We start from the raw sequence: 13248 nt of genomic DNA on the forward strand, positions 1-13248 counted from the left end.
GCAAGAAAACAGATGGCTGCAGAAGCCTGAATTTTAAATTTATGAATGGAAATTTGAACAGATGTTAGCAATCAAGATGGCATATAAGAATTTTTTTCATACCATGTTTACAGCCCAGGCTCTTTCACAGAAATGGGAGAGAGGGTCATAAAAAGGGTAGTTTTTGATCTTAGGACAGCCTGGATCCAGCATGGTGATTATGTGGCACAATAACGGAAATGTTGAAAGAACAAAGAAAGAAAACGCTAATCAGCACCCTGTATAAATGCTAAATATTTATCTACAAAATGATAAAATGTATCTGCAAGAAAACCATTAACCCATCAGAGCACTTTCTGTGTTTTAAGTAGGTGAAGTTCAAGCCCAAGGTTTTAACAAATAACTGTGAATGCCTACTTATTTAAATTCTGTTTAGACTTTTGACATGATATGGATTGTTTCATTTTGTTTTGTTTGGCTGAAAGTCCCAGGCATATGAGACCTTACTGGATTTCAGAGAGGAATTGAGTAAAAGGCTAATAAGAGAGATCTGGCTATGTGCGCATGCAGCTTTCATCCAGTGCTAGGAACTTGGGTTAGGTACTAAGGGCAGGTGGGGGAATAGCAAAATGAGTCAAACCTGATCTGGGTCCTCAACACACTTAGAACTGAAGGTAAAAGCAGGTGTGTATAACACAAAGCAGGAACAAGTTATATGTTGAAGGTGGTTGGAGTGAAGAGACAGGAGTGGGATTGATAGGGGACTGAATAATGACTGGCTTCTGATATCCTATGGGAAGAGTCTGGAGCTTGGGGCCAACTGGAAGAAGAGTGTCACACAGGGTTTGCTAGCAATTCCTATTGGCTGCACTGTCAAAGTATAGGGTGGCCATAAAGTTTAGAAACATGGATCATATTGTTATCAGGTATTATACTACAATGTCAATAAGTCATTTATTATGTATTCACCTGGGTTTCCAGACTTTGTGGCCACCTTGACTCTCCAGAATCCCGTCACTTCTTGCCATTTCCATCCACAATGATGGTCTCTCCTCGAGTACCAAAAGAGCCTCACAAATCTTCCTGCTCTCGTGTTTGCCCACATCCATCGCCCATAAGCAATCAACCCTCAACCCAATAATCAAAGCAATCCCTTTGACGCAGTGGTCTTCAAAGTGGGGTCCCTGGATTAGCAGTAGCAGCTGTACATAGGGAAAGTCGATGGATGCAGGTTTTCAGAATCAGAAATTCTGGAGGCAGAGCCCAGAAAGCTATGTTTTAATAAGAGCTCCTGGTGATTCTGATGCCTGCTAAGGTTTGAGAATGAATTGTAAGTCTAGCTCAGATAATATCACCTTTGGCTCAAAATCCTGTAACAGCTAAGGTCATCACAATGGCTACAAGGTCATACATACCCCATCTGGCCCACGGATCTTTCACTGCCCAGCACTCTCGTCCCTGGCTCACTTGCTCCTCTGCCACACTCAAGGCCTTGGCAGTTGTTCCTTCTGCTAGGAACACTACCCAGCACCCCAGACCTCCCTCCCCTAGCTACCATGGCTCAATCCCTCACCACCTTCAAGCCTCTGCTCAAATGACTTTTTGTTAACACATTACACATTTGTTGTCTGCCTCTTCCCACTAGAATGTAAGTTCCTTGAGAGCCGGGAATTTGTGCTGTTGGTTCCTGTATTCTCAGAGCCTGGAACGATTCCTGGTACATAGTGAGTGCCCAGGAAACCCTTTGTGGAGGAATGAATAAATAGTCCCGTATTGAGGTGCTACCAGATGCCAGATAACACGCTAAGCTACCTCACTGAATGTGCCTCCCTGAATTCCCACAATAAGCCAGTGCACTGGATGTTGTTATTTTTATTTTACACCTGCGGAAAAGAGGTAACATACTAAAAAAAGAAAGGACTGAGATACAGGTTATCAGAAAAGGGAACTTCACAATCCCCAAATTCTGGGTCTGACATGGAACCAAGTACATCTACATTTTGTATCCTCTTTACTGCTTTTCCTTGCAATTGGTCCAGACAGAGGAAATGGGAGCTTACCCTGGTATTTACCTAAGCAGAAAGTAATTAAGGAGGCAAAAATCCTGCTTTCAGTGATCCCAGGACAAGGCTACAAGTGGGAAAATGACTGTGTTGTTTGCTGATATTTTCCTATTGTAAACACAAATAATAGATTTCCTGAACATGCAAATAATTCTCCTCTGCCCAATTAACTTATTTTCTTTTAAAAACAGTTCATATGGTATGCTATTAAGAACCTGGTAGAAGTGGATACTTCATTATGCTTATTAATTTGCTCAAAAATGAGGTATGATGCATGATGGGGATTCCCCTCCCCCCCCCTTGCAATGAAAGATTGTTGTTCCCTGCTAAGCATCTGTGAAAATGTAAACCCAATTCTGTGACTGGTACTAAAGAGTGAATCTGGTAGTGGTTCCTCTAAAAAGACAGACTGTGCTAGAAGGCAGACCCAGCGTCATCCTCCTTCTTTATCTTTTACCTCTCCAAATGATCTCATCTAGACCCATGGCTTTAATACTATCTATATACTGTTCATTCCTGTCATCAGTCAGGGTAGAGGAAGGAAAACAGAACCCATGCTGGGCAATGCAATAGAAGGAATTCAATCCAGGGACTTAGTTACAAAGATGTTGGAAAAGTTGTAAGAGCAAACTGGGGATGGCAAAATAACCCAGGCAAGATAGCAACAGCAGGAAGCTGCTACCCTCCCTAAGACTGGAGAGACCAAGAGGGAAGATGGGGTTCATGAGAGTTTAGGAACAAACTAAACTAGTGGGAATTCAAACCATTGAACAGATACATTAATGCCAGAGATGCTGCCCAAAGCTGGGACAGGGAAAAGTACTCTGACTTTTCCCTTCCTCCTGACCTGTAGTCTTTTGCCAGTAACCTTCCATTGGCCAAACTTTCCTAGAAGCCAGTTGGCAAGGAAGCTTGGGAAACGTGGTTTGCATGGGTCATCCCTCTCCCTGCCCTCCAGCTTCCACACAGAGTAGAGCAGGGAAAATAAGGAAATGGGAGTGCCAACAGGCAAGTGATTGACAGTATTGCCATATTAATATCTCTAGCTCAGACCTCTTTGAGCTCCAGATTCTTACATTCAGTTGTTCACCTGACACCTCCACTTGGGTGTCTAATAGTTCCTTTTAACTTAATTTGACCCAAAAGGAACTCTTATCAGCCAACTCCCCAATATTCCCCTTCTCAGAATGTGACTCACTCAGCTTAGCCAAAAATATGGATGTCATCTTTGATTGCTTTCTTACTCCCTACTTCTTCCAACCTTTTAGCAAGATCTACTTGATTCTTCCTCCCCAAACAATTCCTCTCCACTCTTCTCCATCTCCACCATTACCACCTTAGGCTCAGCCACTGCCATTTCTCCTCTAGGTAACAATAATGATCCCCTAAGTGGCCATGTTACCCCTCCCCCACTGTGTCTCCTTGTAATGGATTATCCAGGGGTCAGGTCCTGAAGATCTCGAGGGCAGGTGTAGAAGTCAGGACTGTATTCTAAGTGCTATAGGAGCCATTGCAGAGAGTGGCATAAATAATTTTCATCATAGAGCAATCAGGCTAGCTTCATTGTGGGGAATACAATTAAGGGAACAAAAGTGGGGGAAGGAAGACCAGTAAGGAGGCAATTACACTTCTCAGCCTTCTTACCCCACCTTTTGTACCATGGTCTACTACCAAGGTCAGATATTGGCCTTTATACTGTTCTTCCAACATGCCAAGCTCCTTCCCTGCTTAGAGCTTCTCACAGCCTGGGATGAATGTCCTGATTTTACCACCGCTGGCCACACATCTTTCAGGTCTCACCCTCTCAGAGATCTTTCCTAACCAGGCTGTAATAATCATAGCAGTTCACAAATACCCCATCTCTCTCCTTTGGGGTAAAAGTAGGATTGCACTTCTCTGCACCCTGGAAGTTAGTTGTGGCCACATGACTTGCTTTGGCAAATGAAGTGTGGGTGGAAAGTCACATATGTCACTGCTAGGTAGAAGCCTTAAGAGCCACTGTGTGCTTACCATGATTTTCCTTCTACCACAGTGACCAGCAGCATTCCAGATAATATGCACTCCATTGACCGGAGATTGGGGCTGAGGGTGACAATTATTCATAGCAGAACTCTGCCAACCCACAGACATGTGGCATAAGCAAGACATAAATCTTTGCTGTTGCAAGTTACTGAGACTTTGAGATTGTTACCGCAGGATACCTAGCCTAGCTGGCTAATACAGTCCTTCGGTCCCTTAACGTCAGTCTGCATTGTATCCACTGTGGAAATTACCACCTAATGGCAATTCTTGCTAGTTTTGTTTCCTCCACATACCCCTCTCCAAACCCCATGAGAGTACGGTCTCTATCTAACTCACCATTAAACACCAGCTTCCAGAAGAGTGCCCAGGGCATACTCAGTAGGCAAATATCTGATTAAACCTCTGATGACTTGCACAAGCATTTGTTATTTGAATGCTACTTTGACAAGGCAACTGGAATGAATGAATCTTGCATTTGTGCCATCAGAAACACCAAAGCCTAAAGCTTTCACTTCGTTTGTACATTAGAACTGTTGCTTGGGTCACATACATCCTTCCAGCTCATTCACAGGAAACCAAGTTACCCCCAAAGCCACCATGGTTCCTTGGTCAGAAAAAGCTTTGCTAAAAACCATATGCAACGGATAAACAAAAAGAAATGAAATCTTAGAACCATAAATCCTAAGAGTGAAGTCACCCAGAATTAGGAAACAGCATGGGACAAAATTCATTTTGATACTGTTTTTACCACTAACTGGCACACAGTTTTTCTATTCTTTTTTAAAGTTTCCCATGCCTGCTAAAGCTGACTTCCCAGAAATAGCAAAATCTCAACTTTCACTATTGTAATAGAATATCAGCACTAAAAACACCTCCATGGTTACTCAATTCAGCCTACACTTATCATCTGGCTTGGTTAATTTTAATTGAAAACCACTTAGGGTCTCACTAATGTCTGCCAGAGGCTTAGAACCTAGAAATTCAAGTTAAAAGATTATGTTGCTTAAAATCATTGCCTTTTAGGGGCGCCTGGGTGCTTCAGTTAGTTAAGTGCCCAACTTCAGCTCAGGCCATGATCTCCCAGTTCATGGATTCAAGCCCTGCGTCAGGCTCTGTGCTGACAACTCAGAGCCTGGAGCCTGCTTTGGATTCTGTGTCTCCCTCTCTGCTCCTCCCCCTCTCACGCTCTCTTTCTCTCAAAAATAAACATTAAAAAAATTTTTTTAAGAAGTCATTGTCTTTTAAAAATCATATTAAAAAATATTTTCAACCACCCCATTATAGAATTCTAATAAAGCTGTAAAGACAATTGTCATAAAATTCACCCTGCAATATTTTTAGGCTTTATATTTTTGTTCCTCACTTAAAAATTTACCATATGCTTTTACCATAAGCAATTTCACTATGCTTATAAGTTTTCAAAATGTCTAAGACACTGAAGAAGTAAGCTCCTAAAAACCAGGAAGTTGCTATTTATTGTCCCTGTTCTTGAAGGACCCAGCATCCTTTGCAGGACATTCACATTCCTTCAGGCAACCAGAATTAGGTAATTGTGTTCTACTAATTTAGGTTAATCTCCTAGACCCTACAAAATCAGACTATATTCTCAATAAGCAAGGGTCTTTTGTCTAATTTGCAAAAATGAATCACCAAAATTCCACTAAACATTCAATCTGAAGCTATCAACTTCCAATGTGAATAGATGACAATTTTATTAACCAGGTCCTAATTCTGAAGTTCAGGTACTATGTACCTGCAGCTGTAACTTAAAAAAACAATGCAAAACAAAAACACACAACATCAGCTCATCCCACTTTCCCCATCCACCGAAAATGGGGCAATTTCAATATTGCAAGCCTTTTATACAAAAAGCCATATTCACACAAAGGAAATCACTTACATGTGGTTAAGGAAACAGGAAGTTTTCATATTGGCTTTAATGTTTATAATTTTACCAAAATTTTCCTGAACTTGGTAATCGTTACTAACATTTCTTGTAGTACTAGTCGCTGCATCTTAAAAATAAAAAATAAAAACTAGGCAGAAAACATACAGTTGAAGAAAACTGGATGTCAGTCTATACAATGATTTTTTTTACTTTCAGCATGACAGACTTTATTTTGGCACTTTAACAAATATTTTGCTTTACAGCAGTGACAAAATATTTGCCAGAAACTTTCTTTTCTTGGCACGGATATTCCAAGCAGTTGTTATTCTACAAACTCAATTTCACTATGCTTTTGCACAGTTAGAGGTATACCCACTACATTCTTAACCTCTGTAATCGAGGGATATTGTGCAACTTTAGAAGGTGCTAGAACTTCCTTTTAATCACTCCAAAGTGGATTGACTCTGTAAGTGATGGGACAGGAATTTGAGAATTAAGGCCATTAAGAATTTAAGTAAACACTGTTCCGAGTGCTGTTTAAAAAAACTTTTTTAATGAGTTATGTGGTAATTCCAGGAAACGGTCTCTAAATGAAGCAGTATTCATACTTTATTAAAAGTACATTATGTATTGAAAGGGTTGCTGTTTTTGCGGTGTTCTTCCTACTTGGGCGGCTCACACGTTAAAACAAAATTTATGGTTAAAACAGAAAAGGAAATGTTCAGTTCGAAGGAAATACCCAGCCGGGTACCCTCATACTTCCATCTCCTCCTCAGGAACCCCTGCTTTGCAGCTATTTCAGTGTCCAGCAGTGAGGCCCTCCTTTTAATGCACAGAGCCTCCCTGCCCTTCTTCCCTTCCCTATGGTGTGAACTATGGCATTCCGTCTATTGGTTCTTCCGTTAAGCTTCAGGAGAGATTTGGAGCACAGTTTCCAAGGTAAATCAGTCTTCAGTCTATAGGACAAAACCTTAGATACTGACATCAGGAGAGTCCCCTTCGGTTCTTTGGAATTTAACTCCTAAAAATTATTTGCAAAAGCAGGCATCCCTCTCAACGTTGCCATCAGCTATCCTACAAAGGCTGCCAACTTCACTATTCCTTCCCTGGCAGTCTTCCAATATCTACACCCGAACACACACAGGATACATTCAGATTTCCTCTGGCCAATTCGGAAGTGAATCTGGTAATAAACAGCCTCATCGATGAGCTCTTTGGTTTTGATTTACAGACACTCTATGGAACACTCAGAAATCAAACCCACATCATCCTTGAGAGCAGATGGTCATTTGCAAAGGGTAGATGTACATTTGATCGAAAATGTACAAAATTTATAACAGTGACATTTTCAATATTAGGCCACATGATTTATTCAGTAGTTTTTATGTTCCCAAATTACAATTGATGTCTATTCGTAAGACTACAAAAGTTACCATTAGAATTGTCTGTGCTTATAAAATACCAACTTTTTTTTAAACTGTTATATATACTCATTAACACCAGTCTGCAACGAGTTACATAGAATCATAGGCACTTCAAAGGCTTAAAAAGACGTTTACAACTTAAATGCATTTTTAAGAACAAAAACTGATTTTTCCTTAAACCCCTACTCGTACCTTCAAATTGCAAGAAATTAACAAATACAGTGGCCAAAGGAATCTGCAGCAACTTCTCAAAATACTGTTAGCATCTTTGGGTTTGCTGAGGCTCGTCAGTAACTCACATCAAATCCTCCCAAAAGAAGATCTGATTAGATAGCTATGACTGAACAGTTTTGTGGTAATAATCCAATTTTACACATTAATTTGCTGTTGCAAATCTGCCTGAAGCTACAGGTAATGAAAAACAAAGCAAGTGTAAAATGGATAGTCTGACACTTAAAAATTTATACAAAGTGGAGGTTAAAGTTTACATATCTGAAAATCACATATACACTAAATTACCATTATCTGAATTATCCAAAGACAAATTGCACCGTAACAGCTCCAAAAGGCATAGAGTTTTGTTTTGTTTTCAAGGGACAAGAGGGAAAGTGCAGAGGAGAGGGGAACAGATAAATTAACAAAGTAAGACCACTTGGTAAGGTCAATCAGAGACACGCGGACACAAACAGCTTTCATCTTCGAACCGTAGGATAAAAACGATCATTTTGTATTTGCGCATAAAAGTTTAAACCGATTCCATGAACATAGAGGGTTTTCATAACATAATATTTTGCCACTGCTATTCACAGAACACTGCAGATGTTAAGTTTTAATTTTATGTTGTTCTAAAGAAATACATGAAAAGTTTTAAATACAATGGGATTTTATCATTAAAGTGCCAGAATGGCTCTTTAATGAGAAAAACAAAAAACAAAGATCTTCATTATTCTATGCAAAAGCTTTATTTTTAAAAGTTCAGTGATCTCATAAATAGAGACACTAAGTGGGAGTTTCACGCGTAAAACTCCTTAGTAGGTGCCTTCTGATAAGCAGCACTGGATGGTTTACGTTCTCCAAGGTCGTAACTTCCTTCATCCTTCTTCCTCATGCGATACACCAACAGCAGGATAAGGAAAATTGCAAAGAGAAAGCCAATAACTCCGCCAGCAATGACAGCTGAAACACGCCAAAAAGGAAGATTACTTTTAGGACGGATTCAAAGGTTGCAGAAATTAACTCTGTCAGGCCCAATCTGTTTACACTTTTATAAAAGGCTCCATTTGAAAAACCCCAAAACATTTAGAAACGAGATTCAATGAAACAACCGGGTCATTACACCAATCTGACATTCCCAAGGAAGGTACAATACTTTCTTTGATTAGTATTAATATCATCCAAAAGCCTCAGCAGGAAAAAATCTGGCTGGGGCCTCAACTGACTCCATACTCTAAAATTCCTTCGTGTTCTCAGTACTCACATTTCATAGTCTAATCTTCTAATTGCTTTTTCACCGAAGACACATAACAGGATATAACTGACTTAAGTTTTGGAAGGGTAAATATGAAAAACGAGCAAATTTCCTTTCTAGTCTTGGCTTTGGGACTACCCTTTCGAGGACTAAGTGTTCTTAAATCTTGCAAATCTTCCCCTTTAAAATCAAATAATACTTCCATCAGGTAAGCTCTGATTCGAGATAGCATTCTTGATGCCTTGGGCATTTTCTGTGTCAGCTGCCCTCCCCATAAAGAACTTTTCCTTCTCTTGAATTTATTTTGGCATCAGGATGACTTGGAGCAGGACTGATAGAGCTGCAATCCCACCATCCCCCACACCCGGTTGTTCTGGACCAATTCAGTTCTGAACTTTCCTCTTCTTGCATCAGGCGGTAGGATGAAGGAGCTGACAGAAAATAAAGACAACATTTGCCTAACTCCTGTCCCTTAAGACTGCTCTCAGCAGGAAGGTGACATTCAGCAAGCTTGGCCTACACCTCTGAATATCACTTAGCCAAACAGGCCTATTTAAGGACCTTCCCACCAGGCCCCCACTGGGTTACTCACCTGCCAGGACTTCTGTTCGTTTAAACAGATTGTCTGAGTGTTTCTCAGTATACACATTTGTATCGTCTTCAGCTGGGTCCATCTTCCTTTCTGAGTCAGACAGGTGAACTTTTTCCTTATCAATTTCTTCAGGTGACTGATATTGGAAAAAGGAAAAGATTAAAAAAAAATCTGTATAATGTGCTGGAAAGAAGATACAATAGATATATTCCAAGGTTTGGAAAAAAAAATGTGGGAAATAATTGGAATAAACACCAATGGGCAAGTTTTATGATGGACCCATGCTGTTCATGGTTTCATATAACACCCATCACAGGTATAGGCAAAGACACTCGCTCATAAGATCTGTTTTCTTACCACTCTTCAGGCTACAAGTCTCTCTCGCTACACCAACCCAAGAGCATGGCCCCAGGCCTCCTTATTCCTTCATCTCTTTGCCACATGGGGCTCTGTGATGACAGCTTCCTCCTAGGCTTTCTCTCCAGGTGTTCTCCAAGGCTCTCCCTGCTACCCCTCTGCAGACTAGCTCCCCAGGCTTACTCCGTAATGCTCCCCTCTACTTATTCACTCTTACACTTTCAGCAAACCCTGAACTAGAACTTCAGGAGTCTGGGTTCTATAAGCAGCTCCCGTGTGATCCACACCAAGTCATACCACTTTCTCGCACCTTGGTGTCCGTGGCCGTTCAGTGACGTGCACTCCCAGCTTCTTGGGTATCCCACAATTCTAAAGCTCAAATCCAAGATGGTAACTCTCAGAAGCTCATCTCCAGCCAGCATTAATCCCAACCCCCCAGCAGCCTGCAGGACACTAACCCCTGGCTGTAGCACTGAATAACACTGATCTTCTTTTCTATGTCTATTAATGGTACCAGCTATTCTTTTGGGGCCCCCAAAGTTATTTGAGCACATTTCAAATCCTATGTTTTGCCATGTCACAGTCCTGCCAACTTGCCTTTCACCATTCTCTCATATTAAGTATCTTCCTCGGCTCCCCATTTCCACAGCCCTGTTCAGGTGTTTATCACATCACACCCACGTTCTTGCAGCAAACTCTAACTACCAGGCTGAAGTTCTACTTGACCGACACTACTGATGAAAACACTGTCAACTGCATTGGCTATTATTATAGACAATAATCCTTATCAGCTCTACTAGTCTGCCTACAAACAGCCAAGTCCATGTTCATTAGGACTCTCAGCTATGGTCCAGTTAAGTGACATTGCTTTCTGAAGGCCAGAGTTCATCCAAAATGGGAGCCAGCTACTTGTCTACTCAAGTCTAAATATAAAAAGGAAAGACCTCACCTTTTTGGGGTGGCTTAAGGTCACTGGTATATCCAGGAAGGACCACTAACCAGACCAGGTAGATCCATCTGAACTCCAGAGTATGTGAGGTCATGGGTCCCTGCCTCAGTGAACTGAACACTAGGCTTCCAAAGAAACTAAACTGGGGCCGCCATCTTCTTACAAGGACAGTCCATCAGTGCACAAACTTCCAGGTGTTCTGGATGGAACATTTATCCTTTAAATTGAAATGTCTTATTGTATAGAAGGAGGGGTTTGATTCAGAAGGATTATTTCTACAGGATGGAACTAATCTGAAATACCTTAACTCTTGTGGATATGTGCAAAATGAAATTACAAAAAGGCAACACAGATGATTAAATGAAGTCAAAGATCTGTTGCATCCACGTCTGGTTGTTGGGATGCCTTGGAAATGTATCCGAAGTAAAAGATGATGAGTAATGCTCTGCTTCAACAAACACCTGGGTTCTTTTCATTGCTGTCACATAAATTTACAACAAACCAGATAGGATATCTGTAACAGTGACGCTGATGCCACTGTCAGACCCATTCAAAAGTTGACATTAATGGTATCCTAGAGGCAATGCTTAACTAAGCCGTACCATGGAACTATAAGAAAATTAAATCATTAATTATCAATAGTATCATTATCAGTACCTAGGATGAGGAGTAGCATGCCATAAATCTCTCATGAAGCAATGAATAATCACTCCATTGAACATAAATGATACTAGGAATATACATATATTAAAATGTTTGGAGATTCTTAATTTCTGAGCTCATCTGCCAAACATCTATCTATCTTCTTTATCTAGACCTGACACAATTAATTCCTTAAGGCCAATTTTTAAAAATTGAAATCAATTTTAAATTCGTTCTTGTCAACTGACCAGAACTCGATTGTCACATTAGATTTTGTTTAGGGTACAATTTTTATCACTGAAAGCCAAAACTGGGTTTCTTGCCTCAAGCTAGTGGGTCCTAATGGTCACAAGAGATTCAGCCATGACAAGCGGTCAAATAAAACCGCAGAACGCCAAATGCATCTTTCAACAGTCACACTGGAGAACTGTGCCACCCACACTGAGGGCCCCCTCCCCATCCTCCCATCAATGGCAACAGTTACCCTGCATTCCTCCCCTTCTTCCTTCTTCTCTCATTCATTCAACTCCATGCACTGACAGAGCAGCTCCCGCACATGGAGCCAGCACATGCTAGCATGTCTGCCCGTGTTCAGGGACCTTTTTTCCTCTCGCCTGGCCTGTGAAGTCAGTCTGCTACTGACAGTATTTGGTTCTTCTTAATCCTACAGAGCATCCTCCAGTGTGAGGAGGGTTGGCCACGGCCCCTCCACATCTGCAGAAACGCATCCAGCTCTGTCACTCACTGTCCTATTCCCATGCAGCAGGGACACAGAGGGAGGGACATGAAAGTGTGGGAAGCTGTCATGCGTTCCTGCCTGTAGAGGGGCACTTCTTACTCCAGACGAGACGTGTCACTACCTTCAGGGGACAGCCCTCTACATCTTGTCTCCTACTAAAGCTTGGCAGCAGCTCGTTTCTGACCAACAGATGGAGGAGCTCTCAAAGGGGACACTTGTGTTTCTAAGTTTTCATAAGCAGTCTGCGAGCCCTGGGCCATCTACAAAGCCTCCTACTGCAGTTATAAGGCTTATCTGGTGATTGCTCTAACCAAATTCAGTCAAGGCTTACAGAATGCTTCCTGGGTCTCAGGGGCCATACTATAGGCACCCACCCACATTTAATCTTCTCACGGACCCATGAGGAATGGCTCAGAGAAGGTAAGAAATTTGACCAGATCCAGGATTTAAAGCCTAGGCCTTCTTCAGACTTTCATATGCATTTTCCAACTTAAATAGCTTACCCACTAGTAGGTGGTCGGCTAATTACAATATAATGATAATAAGGCCAAAATCACCAGTCTCATAGTTTTCAACAACTAGTACTTTGGCTCTAAATCCAAAGACCTTATTTCTTAATAACTCAGCCCTCAAAATGAATATATTGAGATGCAACCACGTTCATCATCCCTGAAAGAGGTCAAGTCTGTTATTCTGCCGATGACAGGTCTGAGGAGACTTTAAGAAGTAACTGAATGAGACAGCAACCTGGAGTTTCCTTATTCCAGAACCTGTTTCATCATGTGTAAAGTTCACAATGGTTTTAACTCAGAAAAAAATTCTTTATGAACTGAAAACAAATTTTCTTAGCTTAAGCCCAAATAAACAGAAAAAATTTTGTTTCTTAACTGGGTTTTGAGACCCTTAGCACCCTATAAAAAATATCCATATATAAGCTAGGCCGGGGTGATAAAAGTAGTAGGTAGTAGTAGGTAGCTGAGTGAGCTACTGAGCTATGAAGAGACGCGGAGGAACCTTAAATGCATACTGCTAAGCGAAAGAAGCCTATTTCAAAAGGCTACATACTGTATGGTGATAACTCTATTACATTCTGGAAAAACCCAACCATGAAGACAGTAAAAAGAT

At 41.1% G+C, this 13248-nt stretch overlaps 1 protein-coding gene across 3 annotated transcripts in view; it reads right to left on the bottom strand.

Annotated features, from left to right (window-relative positions):
• Positions 1-5792: 5792 nt before the first annotated feature.
• The window catches only part of SDC2 (syndecan 2), a 100604-nt gene continuing 93148 nt past the window's right edge, over positions 5793-13248 (bottom strand). For 2 of the 3 annotated variants that reach the window (XM_049633071.1, XM_049633070.1), the window contains exons 4-5: positions 9437-9572; positions 5996-8552 (exon numbers count right to left, since the gene is read on the bottom strand). In XM_049633071.1, the coding sequence (XP_049489028.1) occupies positions 8389-8552; positions 9437-9572 (300 nt within the window). In that variant the 3' untranslated portion in view covers positions 5996-8388. Of the gene's footprint in view, positions 8553-9436; positions 9573-13248 lie in introns of all 3 variants that reach the window. The other variant, XM_049633069.1, reaches the window with a different exon arrangement.

Source organism: Panthera uncia, chromosome F2, assembly GCF_023721935.1.
Source record: "Panthera uncia isolate 11264 chromosome F2, Puncia_PCG_1.0, whole genome shotgun sequence".
Classification (NCBI taxonomy): domain Eukaryota; kingdom Metazoa; phylum Chordata; class Mammalia; order Carnivora; family Felidae; genus Panthera; species Panthera uncia.